This window comes from Octodon degus, unplaced genomic scaffold (assembly GCF_000260255.1).
Source record: "Octodon degus isolate 3935 unplaced genomic scaffold, OctDeg1.0 scaffold00100, whole genome shotgun sequence".
In the NCBI taxonomy this organism is placed as follows: domain Eukaryota; kingdom Metazoa; phylum Chordata; class Mammalia; order Rodentia; family Octodontidae; genus Octodon; species Octodon degus.
In genome coordinates this window covers 7,751,315-7,772,345 of record NW_004524676.1, presented here as the reverse complement: position 1 = coordinate 7,772,345, position 21,031 = coordinate 7,751,315, and the positions used below count along the sequence as shown (strand labels likewise).

Here is a 21,031-nt window from a genome sequence, read left to right as displayed (position 1 = left end):
TTGGTTGCTTCTGATCTCATTCGTGGAGTTCTGATCATTTTGGTCCCTCTCTAGAACATCTTTCAGTAGCCTGTGTAAGGTTGGCTTTGTCATCATGATATTCTTTGGTTGTTCTTTGTCATGGAACTATTTCACTTCTCCATCAAATTTTAAAGAGTTTTGCAGGGTATAGTAGTCTGGGCTGCAATTTGTTTTCATACAGGACCTGAAGTACTCTGCTCCATACCCTTCTTGCCTTCATGGTTTGTGAAGAGAAGGGGGTCGTAATTTTGATGGGTTTTCCTTTGAATGTGATCTGCTTCTTTTCTCTATTGGCTTTCATTATATTATTCTTGTGCTGAATTTCTGGGATCTTGACTAATATATGTCTCGGTGTGTTTTTAACTGGGTTGAAGTTACTTGGCGTTCTGTATACTTCAGTTACCTAAATGTCAGATTGTTTCTTCATATTTAGGAAGTTTTCTGCTATTACTTCTGCCCATATTTTTTAATGTCATTTGTATCGACTCCTTCTTCCTCATTGATGCCTCTTAGTCTCACTTTGTTCATCTTTGCATCATCTTGTAGGTGATGGATTTTTTCCTGCATCCTAGTTGTTTTTAAGAGATTCTTTCTTACCTTTTCACTAGCTGCACCAGCATCTTTAAGATCTGAAACTCTGTCTTCACTTTCACTTAAACGGTTTTGCAAGCTTGTGATTGAGCTTTTAAATTCCTCTATATCTCTTTGACTCTTCATGCAATCTATTTCTTTTCTGTATTGCGCATTCAAGGAACCCATCATTTTTCTAATCTCTTTTTTTTTTTTAATCAATGTCTTCTTTAGAAGCAGTTATTAATTCTTGTACTGAAGTGGTTTTTTTTTAGATTGGGTTTCCTCCCTTTGTTTCTGTCATTGATTTCTTCAAATGCTATCATTTCAGAGAATTCTTTTATTTCAGAAAGTTCCACTCTGAGTTCCCCTATAACTTTCTGCTGTTCCTTATTTACTATCAACACTATTAATTTGTACATTTTGAGCTGAGCTAGTAGAAAAGAATTCCGCTCTGAGCTCCTCTATAACTTTCCGCTGTTGCTTATTTACAATCAACGCTATTAATTCACACATTTGAGCTGAGCTAGTGTCCTCTGCACTTGTTCTGGGTGGGCATAGTTTCCTCCATATCTTTCTGCATTTGATTCTTTACTGCTGATGTTGTTAATTCAGGGATTTCTTTTTTCATTTCCAATCTGAGTTCCTCTACACCTTTCTGCAGCTGTTTCTTTATTTCAGAAGCCACTGATTCATTGATTTCAACTGTGATTCCCAATTTGTTCTGTGTTAGTGTCCTCTGCACTTGTTATGGGTGGGCTTGGGTTCTGAGATTGCATTTTGCTCCTTCTTGTTGTCATTTTGTGTAGCACTATCTTCTGACCTTTCTTGTAGATCTTTGGTGCAATTATAACCTTAGCACCTACTGAAGTTCAGGTGCAGATCTACAAAGTTTGGATTTATCCAGTTGTGCCTGTCTTGGGTCGGGCTGCTATGCTCAGCTCCTTCCTGCTGCTGCCCTGGAGTGAATCTGTTGTGCCCCTCCGGCAAGATGTTCTGCTCTTGGACTAGCTGTGTGATTCTGTCCTACACTGTCTGCAGGGACTGCAGCTGCAGGGCTTCACCCCAGGCCTGTATGCCAGGCCTGAGCTGAGTCTGTAGGGGAGAAGGTGGAGTAGGGGGAAGACACAGCTCTCCCACACACTCACTGGTCCTGGGCTAGGACTGGATCTGGGGGTTCCTGGAACAGGACAGAAATTCCTACTCAGTGGGCAGGGTGATGGGGTACTATGGAGTGGTTGGGGGCATCCCAAGGGCATGGAAGAGGGTCTCACCCACACTGCACCTGGGCTGGGACCGGTCCCAAATTTTCTGATCAAAGAAATTATGGGGCCAAATAGGAAAGTGATCGATGATGCAGTGTGCGCCTAAGGAGAGTCACATGGAGAGAAAACATTTTCTCAGGCTTTCACAGTGAGCACGTTGGCCAAGCAATGGCCATGACTCATCCACATGGCCGACACTGAGAAAGGATCTACAATCTGACGTACAGGATTTCAGGATAAATCCTGAGGGGATGTGACTGACCTTATGAGATCCAAAAGCTACAACTCTTGTTGCATAGGTCTTGCTTTATCTTGCTCTTAACCATCCAGCATAGAAGTATGAAAATGAAGTATAAGAAGTAAAGCCATGTTGTTATGCTGAGTTGTAGAGGACGCAGGTCAACAACTTCTGACACTGCCAGTCAAGCGGAAGACCCAATACTATTATACACTACGGGACTATTTTGGAATATTTTGCTGAATTCACACACCTATATTTAAATGATGGAACTAAATTTAAAAAAAGGGGATACAGATGAATGTCCATTTTTTATCTTTGTATTCAAATTGGTTAAGATATATAGCTACATTCTCTTAGTTCTAGGAAGAGGCATTTGTTCTAATAGTGTTTGTAAAAGGATATCATATCTGCATCTTGTACAACAAATAACCACTAGGAAGGCAGTATGCAATGTGATAATTATTGGAACTGTCCTACCTATTCGATTTGAAACTGTCTCATTGCTATTTCTCAATAAAATTATGGAAAAAAATAAAAGTCAAAACTTTCAGTCATCTGCACTGTAAAAAAAAGAAAAAAGAAAAAAAGCCCACAAGACTGACATTTGGGATTTATTTTTCTACCCTACTCTGTCAATTTTGAGGGATCTCTTTCCTCTCCTTCACGTATTTTTTTTTTAATTTTTTAATTTTTTTTTTTATTTTAGGGAAGGGCCTATAGGGTGTTCCAGGTCTCACTACTAAGTCAGACTTTTAATGATCTGCCTGCTTACACCCTCCCAAGAGCTAGGATTACAGGTGTGCGGGGCCAGCACCACAGGCCTAGAGATTGAATCCCTAGCCCCTGTGCCTGCTTGCAGGCACTTTAATCCACTGAACTATTTGGCCAACATAAATGTCGATTTTGCTTACATAATAGCTCCTCCGTGCTCTTTTATGGGTAGGTGGAGCACTGCATTTATTTTTATTATTATTATTTATTTATTATGATTATGATTATTTTTATTTTATTTTTTTGCAGTATTGGGGATCAAATTCAGCCCTTGCACTTGCCTGGTAGGCACTTATGCTGCTGAGCTGTATCCCCAGCCCTCCTTCACTTTTTTTTTTTTCCTTCAGTACCCGGGATTGAATCCCCTTTCTTTTTAAAAGAAAGAAAAAAAAAAAAAAAAAAAAAAAAAAAAAAAGAGTAGGTGAAAAGAGTCTGGCTCTTTTCTTTCTTTTTCTGTATGTAGAATGGAGTCTACAGGGTCTACCTACAAAGATCCAACTTGTAGTGATTCTCCTGTTTTCAGCCTCCCAAGCGCCCAGTCTCAATCGCCGTCTCAGCATGCGGGGCCAGCATGGCATGCCGGGGATCAAACCCTGGGTGCCTTGCTCTGCCGAAGCAGGCACTTTTGTCCACTGAGCTATCAGGCCAGCCCTTCTTTTATTTTTCTTTGGTGACAGGAGAACTTACTTGGAAAGAGTCCTTCCTTATGTAAGTCACCTTTCTCTAGGAAAGGGGTCAAGAAAACAGTCATCAACATTTGCCAGGTGGCCCTTGAAGGAGAAGGTTTGAAACCAGAGAGTATTTGATGGGTTCTGGCATCAGCCAGAAAACTGTTATGAGACGCTTCATGTTACCACTGAGGATATCAGGCAGAATTCCTCTCCTCAGCACACTGTCACTCAAGAGGATCCACCCAAACTCTGGAAAGTACTTGGAGCCCGCAGGGAAAGAAAGAAGCTTTTCACTCCAAAAAGAATTTACACACTCAGCTCAAAGGTCAGGACGCCAGATCCCAGGACCTGGGGTAGTTCATAGCATTTACCCCCCTCCCCCACGTCTGGGCACTCATGTATGCTGAGCAGTGACCACAACATCAATACAACCACAACATCATTATCAAGTTTCTAGTTGAAATTTATGCCAACATCTGAAAATAGGAATACTAGTGACACTGTGAATCAGCACCATCTAAGACACACTTCTTGAGTGCAGAACTTAGATCAGCAGAGAAGAAAAAATGATCTCAAAGTCTTATAGGAGGAATAGAACAATTTTTTAAAAATCCTTCATAGAATCACTTGAAATTAAAACATAAAGAACAGAAATAACCAACTATAATATAGAGAAATGGAATCCAGACATGGAATACAAGGTTCATGGAATGGTTAAAAACATAAGTTTAAGAGAAGGAAAGAAGAGCTAGGAAACATGAATAAGTCAAGCCATACAGTTATATGTAGAAGATGGGCAAGGCAATGATCCTGAGAATCTTCAGATTTTTTTAATCTAGCAGTTAATTGGAAAGATTCTCATCCTAACTATATATACTGATACCTGTGAATTAAGCTACTGCACTGAAGATGGTAATCTGTAATAGTAGTTTCATGCTTGGAGTGCCTGACATTCTAGTCTTCTGAATATGGGCTACTTGTCATGACATGCCAGTTGCTGCTATGATGTCTCTCGGGTAGATGGTTGTTCAAAAAGACGGGAGTAGCAAATGAAAGCAAGCGACAGGAAAAGGAATGTTGTGGGACTGTCCTGCTTCAAGGTTGTATATGGCGAGATTTTTGGACTTATGTGTAAACATAAGAAATATATAATTCTTTATGCCTATTTTTAAAATATATTCTAATTTTTGAATGTTTTTTTAATCATATTCTGTAGGGACTTAAAGTTCAACATATCAATACTTGAGGAAAAATACCTGTTCCATATTATGCCTAAAATGTTTGATATGCAGACAGATAGTGAGGTTAAGCTTAACAGCCTAGGTTGTATGGTAATAACAACAAGGTTTTCTTCAGGAGTGTTAACAACCTAAGTTTGCAGACCAAAATTAGAGAGAAAGGAGGGCTACAAGGAAAGCCAACATTGACCTAGCCTTCCAAGGTCAATTAAGACTCAGGACATATGAGAACTTGTACTGTAACGTCACATAACTCAGTAGTGTTCCAAATTTTCTGATCAAGGAGATTATAGGCCCAAAGAGGAAAGTGATCGATGATACAGTGTGCCTAAGGAGAATCACATGGAGAGAAAACATTCTCTCAGGCTTTCACAGAGAGCAAATTGGCCAAGCAATGGCCGTGACTCATCCACATGGCTGACACTGACAAAGGTTCTACAATCTGAGGTACAGGATCTCAGGATAAATCCTGAGGGGATTTCACTGATCTTATCAGACTGAAAAGCTACAACTCTTGTTGCATAGGTCCTGCTTTACCTTGGTCTTAACCATCCAGCAGAAAAGTATAAAAACAAAATATAAGAAGTAAAGCCATGCTGTTATGTTGAGCTGTAGGGGACTCAGGTCAACAATTTCTGACACTGCCAGTCAAGCGGAAGACCCAATACTATTATGGGCTACTGGACTCTTAGAATATTTTGCTGAGTTTACACACCTATAATATTCAAATAACGGAACTTAACAAAAAAAGGGGATACAGATGAATGTCCATTTTGTATCTGTGTATTCAAAGTGGTTAGGATAGATATATAGTTACATTCTCTTAATGAATAGAGGGATTTGTTCTAATGGTGTTTGTAAATACGATATCATGTCTTCATCTTGTACATCAATTAACCACTAGGAAGAATGTATGCAATGTGTTAATTATTGAAACTGTCCTACCAATTTGATTTGGAATTGTCTCATTGCTATTTTTTTATCAATAAAATTATGGGAAAAAAAAACCAACCTAAGTTTATTCGGGGGGGGGTTTATTATCTTCAAAAAAAAATTTATGGGTGGGGCGAGGGGATAAACCTCTCTTGCCCTGAATAGAAAATCGGACAGATCCCTGACATTTTGGTTCACTCTTTGATAAGTGATGCCCACTTTAAATAAACAAGAAAGTCTAGACTTAGTAATTAGAATGAATCCAGTTCAAAAATGGTAACCAAATACTTCTGTCCTCATTTTAAACTGTCAGTCTAACAGGGCTTTCCCCACCCACAGGATAAGGCCTGGGGCTGATGGCCCCTGCCAGCAGCTTTGTCCTAAACTTACCTGTCCTGCCCTGGCTAACTGCCACCTGATCTGCTGGGTAAAAGCAGGAGGAGACGGGTGGCAGAGGAGAAGGGAGACTCTTTTGTAGGTTAGGTCTGTATCTGGCTGACAGTAGACTGATTTGGTTCTTAAAGGGGACTTTTGAAGGTTACCTGGGAATTCTTGTTGTCATAGTACCCATCTGGGATGCACCTGTATGCTGCCGTCACTGCAGGTTACTCTACTGACGGATTCACAGCTGGGACGCACCCTTATGAGCTACTCCCTGCAAGCTGAGCCTAAGTTCCACCACCTCCCAATAACACCAGCACACTGTGCTAAAAGCCAACAATACATCCATTAGCAGTGGCCCCTTCCATGAGCCCCTCTGGCCCAGACAAGACAGACACGGGTGGTGGCCTGTGATAACCTCCGGACTCTAAGAGTCCTGTGTTCATGTCTAGCTTAGGGCTGCTGGGTCCCTTTCGTTCCTAGATCTGCCTTTAGAATAGACCCACGGCAGCCCTTTGTGGTATGCCTCCTCTGTGGCCCACATGCAGTGCAGGAGTACGCACGCATTCATTTACCCTGCTGCACAGGAAAGAGCTAGTGTGGTTCTCTGCTTTATAACTGTCCCTCCTTACACTCTCTTGAGATCATAAGGTAAAACTGTTCTCCAACACTCACTTTGCACTTAGAAAACTTTCCTTTTTATCATGTATTTGGTACAGGGTCTCTCTACGCAGCTTGGACTCATGGTGATCCTCCTGTGTTCAGCCTCCCCAGCACTGGGGTTATAGGCCTGCACCACCACTTCTGGTTTCCGGGGCTCAGCAAGGCTGGGGGCAGGACTGTGGCATGTGCTGCCGTAGACTGAACCTGGTCCCTGTGCTTGCCTAAGCAGGTGCTTTGTCCTCTGAGCCATCTCGCCAACCCGAGAAACCTTTTCTGAGAAACCATCTCTAATTGCAATTGACATTGTGCCTATACACCTCCCACACCTTCGTACAAGGAGCTATGTCGCCCCATCTCTGTCTTCTACGTACAGCTGAGCACACAGCCTGGTAGGTACCCAGGAAATGTTTGGTGAATGGAGGGATCTTATGCAGCGGATTCTCAAGATGCTTTAAAATAACCTATATGGCAGGCTGGCCAAATACTTCAGTGGATTAAAGCTCCTGCTTAGGCAGACGCAGTGACCAGGGTTCAATCCCCAGCATGTCTGCTGGCCCTGCCCCCAGGGCACACCGAGACAGCGATTGAGTGGTGGCGTCCTGTAATCCCAGGGCGTGGGAGGCTGAAAACAGAAGGAGCACTACAAGTCTGATCTATGTAGTGAGACCCTGCAGACTCCATAAATATAAATAAGTAACTTGTATGGGCAGCTCATTTACCACTCCTGGGCAGATGCCAATCAATCATTGTTACATGGGTTAAATGCTGATAACTTCCCGGAATTTGCATACTTCAGCATTTGCTAACCAAGAAATGTGAGAGATGAAACAGTAAGTAGAGAAATTCATTCTTTTCAAGGAAGAAATGGATAAATTCACATTAACTCAGGTTTTGAGAAAAGTTGTGAGATACCAAATTACGTCTTCACAGAAAAACAAAAATCATCTAAAACTGCCAGAAGTGTTCATACTGTTTGAGTAGTGGGTTAGAAAAGCCAGAAATGACCAAATCACAAAGAAAAAAATTAGATTTTATTTATTTTTATTTTTTTGCAGAACTGGGGATTGAACTCAGCCCCTTGTGCTTGCCAGAGAAGCGCTTATTCCACTAAGCCATCTCCCCGGCTCCAAAAATTAGATTTTAAATATTTGGCAAAAACATGTTAAATACAGGTAGCAGATATGAGGACATTGTTACACTATTCTTCCTCATTTTGCTGTATGTTTAAACATTTGTGTGGCCAGGGAGATGGCTCAATAGAATAAGTGCTTCCCTGGCAAGCCAAGGGCCTGAGTTCAATCCCTGGTTCCGGAAAAAAAAAAAAAAAAAAAAAATTGTGTGATAAAAATAAGATTAAAAATTGAATCCCAGAAGCAACCTAGTCTTTCCCCTGATTTAAAAAGTAGAGATGATTCTGATTTGATTTGAAACTGTCTCATTGCTGTTCATCAATAAAATTTTGAAAAAAAAAATAAAAATAAAAATAAAAAGTACCTAAAAAAGAAATGTAGAGATGAGGCCAGAGAGATGGCTCATTGGTCTAAATTCCTGCCTGGCAAGGACAAGGACCTGGGTGTGATTCCCCATACAGCATGCGGTGCCGGCCCCTCTCTAGGCACACTCAAGCCAGCCACTGAGACTGGGCTGATGGGGCACGCCTGAAATCCCAGCTCTTGGGAGGCTAAAACAGGAGGATCACTAGAGTGTGAACTGCATAGCAAGACTCTGTATCAAATACATTACATTAAAATAAATAAATACAATAACATAAAAAGTAGGCATGGCCTGGCATGGTGTCACCTGCCTGTGATCCTAGCACTTGGGAGGCTGAGGCAGGAATATCAACATGATTTTGAGGCCAGCCTTGGCTACATATGAGTTTAAGAACAGCCTGAACTACACAGCAAAACTATCTCAAAAGCAAAAACAAAAACAAAACCCTATGTAAACTTTACCACCCTTTAATTAAACATTCCTAGTCCCTACTAACTCACCAATATAGGCCAGTAGTATGATAACAGTCATGAAGCTGTTTGTTTGCATTTGGATTACAGACTAAATGCTTTGGAAGCAAGAATTGTTATGATGGAATTAGACTGAATCAGAACATATTGGCAGGCGAGAATTCTACCACTGAACCACCAATGCCTATTAGAATATATTGGAATAGTAGAATACTAACAGATCATTTCAGCCAACGCTCTTACTTTACAGATGAGAAAAATTAGTTAGTACCCAGATACATGAAATGAAAGAGCCAACTGATATCTGAGCTGATACTCTAGCTTCATACTGTTTCTACCACCCTGGTTGGCATGACCCATTAAACAAGCGCTGCCATGCCACGGAACGTGGGCTGGGTGGGCACAACTGTCCAGGTGCAGCGCTTACAGCTGCTGGATGCTTGGCTGTGTCATGTTGGCTGTACCCAGGTGGAGAGCTCCTTTTCTACAGTGGACTCCCAGACACTGAGCAAGTAAGTCTCGGTGGCCCCATGGGGACTTCATTAAGCTAGACTTAATAGGATGAAGGCAGTTGAATGAGTCAACGGGTCGGTTCTGTGAGGCCGGTCCTCCACTCTGAGACAGCGACGGGTGGTACCCAGTGGAGCGTCACTTTACTGAATCTGGAACACAGGTGCTTTGGCAGGCATGGGCTGGAGGCCTCATGGAGTGTAATCGTTATTCCTCTTCCAGCCAACTAGGATCCAAGGGGATCAGGAGAAAATACTCCGTTGGGCTGCCCTGTGAGTCACACAGTTCTAGACACAGAGATGGGCATTTGAGAGGTACTGACTGAAACGAATTTAGAATTTTTTTTTTTTAAGTGTATTTAGTGCAGGGTCTACAGGGTCTCACTACACAGATTGGATTCATAGTGATCCTCCTGTGTTCAGCCTCCCAAGCGCTGGGATCACAGGGACTCGCCATCACCAGTTTCAATCGCTGTCTCAGAGCCCTGGGGGCAGGGCTGGCACAGCCAGGGATGGTACACCCCCCACCCCCTCCACCACCCCACCCCGTTCCGTGTCTGCTTAAGCAGGCACTTCAATCTGCTGAGCTATCTGGCCGGCCTTGAAATGAAGTTAGGCCTGGAGAAGACATGAAGGTGGCTTACTATTTTCTGTGACTTTCCCCACTGTGTCCAGGAAGGACTTAAATTTTCAAAATGTATTCCCTCATTTTGGATCAGCATCAACTCAAGCATATCTAATTCCTGTAGTTAGAAGTTTAATATTCTTCAGGGTGCTACTGTAGATTTCCAGTTTGTATGCAAGAAGCACACAATCAAACTGCTACCATAGATTGAATTTGAAAAAGTACATCATAATGCTTCAGAGGATGGGGTGGGGATTTCTAATCTCTGTTACCTCAGTAGGATTTCTTCAAATGTTCTCAGGCAAATCTATGAATTAAACACACAATAGTTAATATGTAATTGCAGCTTACACTTAACCCTCCAGACCCCTCTCAACCAAAAAGCTGCCTTATATCCTTCAGCCTCAGAGCTGCCAATGACTAAAATAGGCTTTAATCCAGAGTCTGGATTTGCAGGTTGAATGTTACTTGCTTTTAAAAATATTCCCATTTTAAAAATTGCTAACATATGCAATTTGGGAGAATTTGCTTTTCTCTTTTAAAATGTCGTTTTCAGCTTCTTTTGAAAACTTGGACAATCTTACCCTGGTATAGAGGTAGGCGGTGGTTTGCCACATTCCCGCGTGGCAAAATTCTTGGCCCTCGGAGACTCGGAGAAGGCTCGCTCCCGCGACGGGTCCAAGCTGTCCGTCCCGCGGCCCACCGGGGCGCAGGCGCTACCCGCAGCCCCCTTTGGTCGATCTTGGCGTGCGGGGCAGGCGATGGGGAGCGGCGCCCCGCGCAGGCGGCTTCCGGCCTTCCGAGCACCGCCGCGCGCACGCCTCCTAGTGCCTGCGCTCTGTACGGCGAGGTGCCCCGCCTGGCAGGGTCGGCATCTCCGCGTGGAGAGTTACGGAGAACACTGACGTCCCTTTTTAGCCCTCCGCATTTTCAGTTCTGCGCTTCTCGGGCGGCGGGGATGTCCTGGTACCGACCGCGTGTGCGCGACACCCACGCGGGCGCCCTGGGGCCAGCCCCTTCCGCCGCCGCGAGCAATGCCGCCGGCCCTTTTCTTTCCCAAGGCGCGCCCGACGCGTGCTCCCCTAAGCAGCTGGGCCGGTGTGGCCGCGGCGAGCTGGGGACCGCTGCACCCCCTCGGGCTGGGCGAGCGTCCTTCCTACGGCAGGACCAGGCCCGAGAGGCCGAGCCGCCCTCCGCTCCGGCGCCGGGGAGCGAGCGGGCCGCCAGCCCGACCGCGGGGCGTCTGCGCGTGCGCGCGCGGCCCTCCGCGATTGGCCAGCGCGCCAGCGTCCCGCCCCCTCGGGCCTTCCGGCCTGTGAGCGAGCGCGCCCGCGGCGCCAGCTTCCGCTTCCGGTTACGCTTTGACAGCGACTTGCAGACCCCGCTCCGCCCGCGGCCGGTGAGTCGTCCTCCGAGCTAGCGCGGAGGTGTGCAGCCGGGACGGCGAGCCGGCGCCCCGCCCAGGGACGCTTCCTCCCTCGCGCTGGCTCGAGGTCCGCGAGCGCTCGAGGCCGAGACGGCGTTCCGGGGGCCGCGGGAGGGCTTGGGCCGCGCTGGGCTCCCGCGACGCGGGCCGCGCCGATCCGCTTCGCGCCGACCCGCACCGCGCCGACCCCGCTCACTCCGCCCGGAGACCTGCCGGGACGGCTGCGGTGCGCGGGGAGCCGGTGCGGAAAGTGACACCGCGCCACCTTGCCTTGCGTACCCCCGGCCTCCGCCCTGGCTAGAGGACGGCAGGTGCGAGGGGTCGGGCGCCTCTGATCGCCGAGGCGGAGGCCCAGGCCCTCCGAGCAGCCAGCCGTCTCTTCAGCTGGGATTGTAGCTTAAAAAGAAAGAAAGACAGAAAAACCCTTTGATGTTTTCTCTAGATCCCGTAGCGAACGAAAACGGGGCGTGTTGGGCTGGGGGATGTAGCTCAGCGACACAGGTGCCCGCGGAGGAAGCTTTCGCCCAGGCTGCTGTCCAGAGTGAGGGTGGACTGAGATTTCCTCGGCCCTGCCTGACAGCGAGGTGCCCATGTGCCCGGGGCTGCTGCTCACCTGAAGCTTCCGGGCAGGGGCGAGAGCCCTGGTCACACTCCGCAGGAGGTCATGGCCTGGAGGCAGAGCGCGGGGAGAGAGTGCAGGCAGCGTTTAGTGTCTGCAAAATATCAGGGCCCAGAAGCTGTTAGCAGACAGCTACATGCCTTTCTTTTTTTGCCCCATTCCTAGGATCTCCCACTCGCAAGGGCCCCTGCCCCTCCACAAAGACGTCTTTCAGGAATTTGAGAGTGTGTGTGTGTTTATGCACACACCGAAGAGTATGGTTGGCGCTTGCGTACACATAGGTGCTGGGGATTGAACCCACAGCCCTATACATGCGAAGCATATGTTCTACCATTGAACTTTATCCCCAGACAGATATAGATAGATAGATATAGATATAGATATAGATATAGATATAGATATAGATATAGATATAGATAGCTATAGTGGGGGGGGCAGCTTAGCCCACCCAGGGGGCGGGGCTGGTGCAGCATGTGGTGCCGGGGATCGAACCCAGGTCCCTGCACAAGCCTGCTTTAGACTCCTGAGCTTTCTCACTCGCCCCCGTATATATTTTAAGATATTTAGATGCAAATGGCTACTGATTAGCAAAAAGAAGTTTGTAGAGTTTATGTCATAAAGTTTACAGTTACCCTATTACAAAAAGCAACATTTTTATGTTACAGAATTACAAATAATTTTTAGAGGGCTAGGGTGATGGCTCAGTAGAATAAGCACTTGCCTGGCAAGCGCAAGGGCCTGAGTTCAGTCCCCGGTTCCGCTAAAAAAAAAAAAATAATAATAATAATAATAATAATAATTTTTAGATCTTCCTTTAGTAGTCATATGCATGACATGCTTACTACCTACTGAAAGTTTTGAATTTACTAGGATTTACTAGTAATATGCTTTATATTGGTTCAATGACCTATCCTGTGGCAGGTACTATCAAAGAAATCCGTACTACTAAGGAACTTCTATTTTAGTAAGAATATGGGTTCCTAAGCAGCTAAAGCGTTAGTACTGCATATTTTCTCTACAGTTTATTTATTTATGGTTTTTCTGAGACACAGTCTCATTTTGTAGTTCAGGCTGCCCTCAAACTCATAGGGGTCCTCTTGCCTCAGGCTGCCACACTCTGAGGTTGTAGGTGTGGACATCATGCTCTGCTCTTTCTTCAGCGATTTTTCCTTTGTTTGTTTATGTATTTGGCACAGGGTCTCACTATGCAGCTCAGACTTATAGTAAGCCTCCTGATTTCAGCCTCCCCAGAGCTGGGATTACAGGCATATGCCACCACGCCTGGTCTCCGTGGCCGGCTCAGCAAGCCCAGGCGCGGGCCGGCACAGCCTGTGGTGGAGGGAATCGAACCCCCATCCCTGATCTTACCTAGGCAGGTGCTTAGTCCACTGAGCTATCTCACCAACGCTCTCTACAGTGTTTTATATGTGTTTTTTCACAAAAATGAGCCATCTTACTAGATATGCCTTTAAATGTTCCCTAACTAACATCTTGTATAGTCAGAATTTTTATCATAGCTGAATGCAATGTAAGGCAAGTATATTGCATTACACTATCTTATGTCATCCTAGAACTCAACCACATTGTGGTTTAAACATATTTACCCAAATCTATTTCTCAGTTGTCATAAAATGCCAATTTTTAATATTCTAAATTCATTTTTAAGCCAGTCATAGTGTCGTACATCTGTAATCCCAGCACTTGAGAAGTAGAGAAAGGAGGATGGCTGTGAGTTCAAGGCCAGACTAAATTATATAGCAAGACTCTGTCCCAGAAAACAAACCAAAAAAAAACCCTTTCATTTTAAATCTGCTTACTTTCCTAAAACTGAAGGCTTTTTTTTGGTGGCTGGCTCAGCCCACCCTGGGGGCACGGCTGGTGTGGCATGTGGTACCAGAGATTTAACCAAACCTTGCACACTTGGCTAAGCTTGCCTAAGCAGGCGCTTTAGACTGCTGAGCTATCTCGCCAGCCCCTGAAAGCGTATCTTGATGTGAACTTTAGTTTGTTTTTGTTTTTCTTTAAGCAGATGACTCTGTAATAGTTTTCTTTCTTCCTTATTTTAGGATATTACCTCAAATATTACCTGTTTTTCTCTGAAAATGTTTGAACAAAATGATAAAATACCTTATCATTAAGATAGGTATATTTGTTTCATAACTTTTCTCTTTTCACAGGTAACAGTCACTACCATACCTTTTACTCAGCCAACCAGTACTTGTTAATTACCTGTATTTATGTGAACAAAAGAGCAGAGAACTGGGGCTAGGGACATAACTCAGTGGAATAAGTGCTTGCCTGGCAAGCACAAGGTCCTGACTTCGATCTCTGGCACCACCAAAAAATAAATAAATAAAAAGTAAAGATCTTCCCTTCTAGTTGGTTACATTTTTTTTTTTTCTTGTATTTTAGGGAAGGGTCTACAGGGTGTTCAGGGTCTCACTACTAGATCGGACTCATAGTGATTCTCTTATTTACAGCCTCCCAAGTATAGGGATTACAGGCGTGTCCTACCACACCCAGTCTCAATTGCCTGGTAAGTGCACCCCGGGGTCGGAGCCCGCACAGCAGGCCCTGGACTCAAACCACTGGCCCCTTCGCCTGCTTGCAGGTGCTTTAATCCACTGAGCTGTTTGGCCAGCCCTTGGTTACAGTTTAGATGGAGGAATATGTGTGCACATAACTACTGTAAGGCAAATATAATAAATAACATAAAGGTGAGGTTGATAAGAAATAACAACAGAAATTCAGAGGAGAAAAAGTGTTTGAGTGTTATCTTCAGCCTTTGAAAAACTCCTGTTTCTTAACTAGTCTTGGAAACCACACAGAGGTTCATGGATGAATTAGTTCCATACTCTGTGGGGTTTTTTTGTTTTGTTTAATAGATTTCACATTGTAAATTTTTTTTTGCGGAACTGGGGATTGAACTCAGGCCATTGTGCTTGCCAGGGAAGCGCTTATTCCACTAAGCTATCTCCCCGGCCCATAAATCTTAAAGCAAACATTAAGATTAAACAATGTTCAGGAAATTAATTAAATATTTCAAAACACTTCAACTAAGGAAAAGTTTTCATGATAGTAAAGAATTACTAAGAATAAAACAAAAAAAAATCAAACATAACAAATACTGGAATGGCAAATATATGACCAGCACTTCGAACAGTCTGGGGATAGGCTACCGCACAAAGTCCTAGTGTGTCATGGACGTGGACAGTGTCCATGACGCTTACTGGTGGCCAGGGGTCACTCGTGAGCCTGAGCTACTGCTACTTCTTGATATCCACCCTGTAGACCCGGACAGAATCATGCCGCACAGGGTGCAGGAGAACCATCTGTGATGGATGCTGGTGGCTAGCTCCATACTTTGCAGAGAAATGTTACTAGCCTGGAGCTTTTGCATCCGGGTTTGCTCGGCACTCTAGAAACTATCATAAACTAGCTTCTTGTGATTACAGAAATGGAGTGAGTCACTGATCTTGACATCTGCTTCTAGTATCGGGAAAGCCTCAGCGAGAGTGTGAGCCCAAGGACAGATGTGCTCAGTGACACGGTATATGCCTAAAGCTTCTTTGTTTCAGGCGTTTGGAGCATGTGAATGCACTCTGAGCCTTGATGAGTTCCAGCATGTGGTATATTATGCAGAGCATTCAGAGCAAATACTCTCTCTCAGAACGCCTAATCCGAACCATCGCTGCCATCCGCTCCTTCCCTCATGACAATGTAGAGGACCTCATCAGAGGGGTGAGTATGCTGCGTCCCGCAGAGGGGGTGGGCACTTGCCGGTGAAGCCTGAGCAAGTTCAGACTTGCGACTTGGCCTGAGCACAGGATGCCAGCCTGTACAGTCTTCTGGAATGTGTTAGCTGGCCATTAAAACCTATTTCCCCCTACATTTTGCTTTGCTTGCTTTCTCCCCTTCACTCTGTGTGTCTCGTAGTTTTCCTCTGAAAATATGTTCTAGATAGCTTTAGACTCATGTTCTTTGAAAAATCACTGTCTGAATATGGTGCACGTGGAAGCTCAAAGTCATCGAGCTCCAAGTCTTCGCACGTCTTACTGAGGGTGGTGGAGGGTAAGCAAAGCAGAGGCGCTTTTCAGAGCCGTATGAGCTGTGCTCCACACCAGGGTATGGTCCCTACGTGCAAGAGTTCACTTTCCTTTTGTGTTGTTACTGTAGCTGCCAGTTCTGGTTGGTAGAGAATGCTGAAGCTGAGCGCACTTCATCTGGTGTTCTGCCCTACTACTCAATAGTTCTGTCATGTGACTAGCATCCTTGACCGGCTTTGATGCCCTGGTCTGTTATTCCTGTTGAGGAAAAGTTACAGATATTCTTTTTCCACTGGAAAGCGTAACCATCTTTAATGACTTGGGATCCTGGTTAGCAGTGCCGAGCTCCGTAGCTGCTGCAGAGCTCTGTGGCTCAGCTTCAGGAGGAGCATGCAGGGTGAGCTTGTTCCCAGTGAAAGTGCAATCGAGAGATTCAGCGTAGTGGCTTTGTGGCACTCTAATTCTAGTTCTGCTGCTGAGTCACTGGTGGCTTTGGTCTGCCTGGTATCTCTCTCTATTTCCTGGTGGAAATAAAAACACTTGACTTGGAATAGGTGACAGTGAATGCGAGACCCGTACATGACCTTGGTGCTGTTTATGAACAAAAATAACATTAAGTGCTCCTTCCTGCTAGAGACCATCATGTCATTCAGTGAATGGCTAAAAGAACATGCATGCCAGCTCTGCCAGTCCGACAGACTCATGACTCTTCTAGGACGTGGTGGCCACAGGACCTAGATCACTGACCCAGCTTTCCTGCCTGACGATAGTGTTCTGTGGCTTTTACATGAAGGTTATGCCCTCAGTGATGTACAAGTAACCATCTTGGCATGCTAATGTGTGGAGAAATTTAATAACTTGTTCTAAGGGACTGGCTTCCTTTCCTTCCTCCTCAGTGTATTCCTCTGGCTTAGACAATGGCATTAAATTATTATTTAATTAAAAACGGGAACCAGGAAACAGTCCATTTACAGCCTAGTCAAGGTCAGGACTCGTGCCCCAGGTCTGAGTCTGTCTTGTGGGGTGAGCCAGAGTTGAGCTCGCTGACTGCAGTGTCCTTCCTCCTTAGGGAGCGGATGTGAACTGCACCCACGGCACCCTGAAGCCCCTGCACTGTGCCTGCATGGTGTCAGATGCTGACTGTGTCGAGCTCCTCCTGGAGAAAGGAGCTGAGGTAACATTCTCAACACGGTCACGTTAGCATTTCATGAAAATCTGAACTTCCTTTGTTCTTAGTTCTCTTTGCTCTTCCAGTCTGACCTTCCTATCGGCATAGCTTTGCCGTGTGTGTGTGCATGCCTGTAATCCCAGCACTCAGGAGGCTGAGGCAAGAGGATTGCTGTGAGTTCTAGGTCAGGCTGGGCTACACAGTGAATTCAGGGGCAGACTGCACTGCATAGCGAGACCCTTTCTGAACACCAACAACAGTAAAATTGACATAGCTGATACTAAAGGGAGAACGTCATGGTAAATCCACACACTAATCGCAAGGCTTTCACCCCTCTTCCTTTCTTCTCTTATTCTGTGCATGGCTCCCAGAAGGCTGATAGTGATAGCTTTTTCCTCGGTTGCAAAGCACTTGCAGCACAGCATGTCGGAATTGCTAGGTAAATGAAGAAAGCAGCAGTTTTGAGTGTTTATGAGCAGCCTTGAAGGCACATGTGTTGGGGCACTAAGTGACCCGGACGTGATGTGCGGTCCCAGCCAAGGGCCCCACCCTGCTGCCTTTGCCTCCTCTCACAGGGCCATGCTGCTCTTGTTCCGTGAGGCCAGTGAGGAGTGACCCTAAAGTGACAACGGATCAAACCCTCAAGTGATTAGAACCAGTGTTCAAAGTGAAAATATTGGGGGAGGGGGAGACTTAGCCAAATAAAAGTTGAAGTCACTTAAATGGTTCAGTTTTGTTTGTTTGTTTGTTTGTTTGGGGTTTTTTCATTTTAGGGAAGGGTCTACAGGGTGTTCAGGGTCTCACTGCTAGATCCGACTAGTGAGCCTCCTGTTTACAGCCTCCCAAGAGCTGGGATTACAGGTGTGCACCACCACGCCCAATCTCAGTTGCAGTCTCAGCCGCACCCCTGTTTGCAGGCGCTTTAATCCACTGAGCTATTTGGCCGGCCCTTAAATGGTTCAGTTTGGCTGCATCGTGTGTTATGGGAACAGATAATACGCTGGCACATATCTGGGGATCTGAAATGAGGATTAAGGGGACACTTACTGGGAACACTGTCCACTCGCCCCTCTGCGCGTGTTCTGCTGGGCTCCCTTGGCCGCCCACAGCGCGGTTTGGCCAATGTCTGGCTTAGCACTTCACACGTGGTTAAAGGGCACGGCAGAGCAATCACATGGCAGAGCTTTGTTCTGCTTCATTCTGGTTGCCTTAGGGACTGGATACAATGTCAGGAAAGATAAAGTGACTAGCTACTGTAGCAGCTCCCCAGGGAAGACTCTGCAAGCAGTTTCAAAGCCTTGCACATGGTCTTTTCCTACTTGACCCCTTGCTCTGGAGAGATTCTAGTGAGAAGAGGAGTGAGTGACACTGTAGCACCCCACGCAGCGCAGGTCCACTGTCTGCGCACAGCACTGTGTCGGGGTTGTGAGTCGGGAGCTCCGCTCTCTTAGCTCCCTCTTAGCTGCATCTGGATCACCAGGATCCCCTTCCATTGCCTTGGGACTGTCTTGCCCATAGCTATGCATGGGGCTGGGGAGATGGCTCAGTGGAATAAGCGCTTCCCTGGCAAGCGCAAGGGCCTGAGTTCAGTCCCCGGTTCCGGAAAGCTATGCGTGGCAGAGGTTGCTTGTGCGCCGCTATCTTCCTCCGCGGCGGCTTTGCTACTGTTGATCTAGTTCCTTCTCTCCTCCAGGTGAATGCCCTGGATGGTTACAACCGGACAGCCCTCCACTATGCAGCAGAGAAGGACGAGGCTTGTGTGGAGGTGCTGTTGGAGTACGGGGCGAACCCCAATGCGCTGGATGGCAACAGAGACACCCCCCTTCACTGGGCCGCCTTCAAGAACAACGCGGAGTGTGTGCGGGCCCTGCTAGAGAGCGGGGCTGCTGTCAACGCCCTGGATTACAACAACGACACGCCGCTCAGTTGGGCTGCCATGAAGGGCAATCTGGAGAGCGTCAGCATCCTGCTCGACTATGGTGCCGAGGTCAGAGTCATCAACCTGAAAGGCCAGACACCTATCTCCCGCCTGGTGGCTCTGCTAGTCAGGGGCCTCGGGACTGAGAAAGAGGACTCCTGCTTTGAGCTTCTGCACAGAGCAGTGGGACACTTTGAATTAAGGAAAAATGGCAGCATGCCACGCGAGGTGGCCAAGGACCAGCAGCTGTGCGAAAAGCTGACTGTGCTGTGCTCAGCCCCAGGAACCCTCAAAACTCTTTCCCGCTATGCGGTGCGCCACAGCCTGGGACTGCAGTACCTGCCAGATGCGGTGAAGGGCCTTCCGCTGCCGGCTTCCTTGAAGGAGTATCTGTTGCTTATAGAATAGCCCACAAGGACTTGCACCAGCACGCGGCGATTCTAGGGGAGGCCTGCCCGGCAGTGCCTTCCTTCTGCATGGAAAACAGAAAAGCGTCTGTTCCAGCGGTGGTTCACAGGCTTCAAGGCAGTGTGTCACAGTGGTGACCTTCACCCCGCCTCCCTCCCTGTACCAGGCAACCAAACCAAAATCCCTCATCTCTGTGTGCTCTTTATTGCTTACTTGGATTTGTTTAGCTTGCACTCTGCGGAATAAGAGGGCTCCCCTGTGCTGCCCTTTAGGGAAGAGTCAAGAGCACACCTGAGTCTCTAGGCGGGTGAACATGCGTGTGTGGCCTTCCCGGGCGGTGGGGCGTGAGGTAGCGTTTCAGGGGAAGCCTTTCTGAGCTTTTAATGGACGTGTGGAAAAAGAGAATTACAGTTCCAGCTACAGATAATCGTGCCCAAGGATGAAGTCGCTCTAGCTCTTGTTGGTGTCGGATTCAGAGCCGGGCATTCAGAAAGCCTGGGGTTGTCCATCGGTGTCATTTCACCAGGTGGCTTGCTGCTTTCCACATGGAAGAGCAGATGCACGCAGCCCTAGGAACTGGAAGTCCTGAGCATCGCAAGATGCCGTGTTGCAGTTTTCTGCCCCTCAGTGAAGCTGAAGGAGGATAGGCTGGCTGTCCTTCCCTTAGGGAAAACTCCCTCTTTAAGAGACCTAGGTGTTTCTCCTTCCCATTGTCTTGGAAACTGATTTTGCATAAATCTTTGGGGGAAGGGGAAAAGAGACTAGGCAGAGAACACTTAGCTGTCCTCGCAATGCCCCCCAGGATCTGTGTTAGTGAATAATGTTCAGCCACATCTTTCACTTTCCTGAAGGAGATCAAGTTGTTACTGATCCTAGATGACCTATATGCAAATTGGACCTTTTTAAAAAAGCTGGTTGGGAGCTACAAACAAAACGAATGGGCTCTGCTGCTAATTGAAAACTGTTTGCTTTTGTCTTTGCCCGTTTAAAAAGAAATTAAAGTTCTAAAAAGAAATTTGACGATTTCTTGTTTCTATTTTTCTCCATTCTTTCCTCCTGCTGTTTATAAAAAGTTCTTTATTTGCTGGCTTTTGGCATATTTTAATTCAATTTCTCTGCCATAAACAACGGTGCTACTCGGCACTGCCAGCCAGCGTGGACGGAAAGGCTCAGGCAGAGTATTTGAAAAGCCTCCTTTTTTATACCTCCTGTCCACCCCCAAATTTAGAATTATTGCTCTTGTTTTCAACCCCAGCTGCACATAGGCCATCAATGAATTTTTTTAAAAGTGCTTGCTGAGATTTCACCCCATACTCGTTGTTTACTTTCCGAGGTAGGACTGGCCTCTTAAGTTTCTTCAGCTGTGTCTAGGGCTTTAGGCAGTGGCGCTCCAGCTTAGTTATTAAAGTCACAGAGGGATTTTTTTTCCCCATAATTTTATTGAGAAACAAATAGCAATGAGACAGTTTCAAACCAAACTGGTAGGACAGTTTCAATAATTAACACATTGCGTACATTCTTCCTAGTGGGGAATTTTTTTGGTATGGGAATTGAACTCAGGACCTTGCGCTTGCTAGACAGGCACTTCAGCCAC

At 46.1% G+C, this 21,031-nt stretch overlaps 1 protein-coding gene across 3 annotated transcripts; it reads left to right on the top strand.

The window, feature by feature from the left end:
* Positions 1 to 11,201: 11,201 nt before the first annotated feature.
* On the top strand, positions 11,202 to 20,347 carry Asb8 (ankyrin repeat and SOCS box containing 8). Of its 3 annotated transcripts, none has more exons than XM_023723625.1 (4): positions 11,202 to 11,249; positions 15,477 to 15,638; positions 17,013 to 17,117; positions 18,805 to 20,347. In XM_023723625.1, the coding sequence occupies exons 2-4, from the start codon at positions 15,510 to 15,512 to the stop codon at positions 19,435 to 19,437; spliced, it is 867 nt and encodes a 288-aa protein (XP_023579393.1). In that variant the 5' UTR covers positions 11,202 to 11,249; positions 15,477 to 15,509; the 3' UTR covers positions 19,438 to 20,347. The 3 variants fall into 3 exon arrangements, with proteins under 3 accessions (XP_023579393.1, XP_023579394.1, XP_004638664.1); XM_004638607.3 differs by lacking the exon at positions 11,202 to 11,249 and adding an exon at positions 11,463 to 11,589 and having other exon boundaries at positions 15,476 to 15,638; XM_023723626.1 differs by lacking the exon at positions 17,013 to 17,117 and having other exon boundaries at positions 11,206 to 11,251; positions 15,476 to 15,638.
* Positions 20,348 to 21,031: the final 684 nt, after the last annotated feature.

Bases quoted from the DNA above. Each gene is read 5' to 3' on its own strand.
- Asb8 (XM_023723625.1), top strand. From the start codon at position 15,510: ATGAGTTCCAGCATGTGGTATATTATGCAGAGCATTCAGAGCAAATAC. The intron at 15,639-17,012 runs GTGAGTATGCTG...CTTCCTCCTTAG, and splicing joins TAGAGGACCTCATCAGAGGG to GGAGCGGATGTGAACTGCAC. The intron at 17,118-18,804 runs GTAACATTCTCA...TCTCTCCTCCAG, and splicing joins TCCTGGAGAAAGGAGCTGAG to GTGAATGCCCTGGATGGTTA.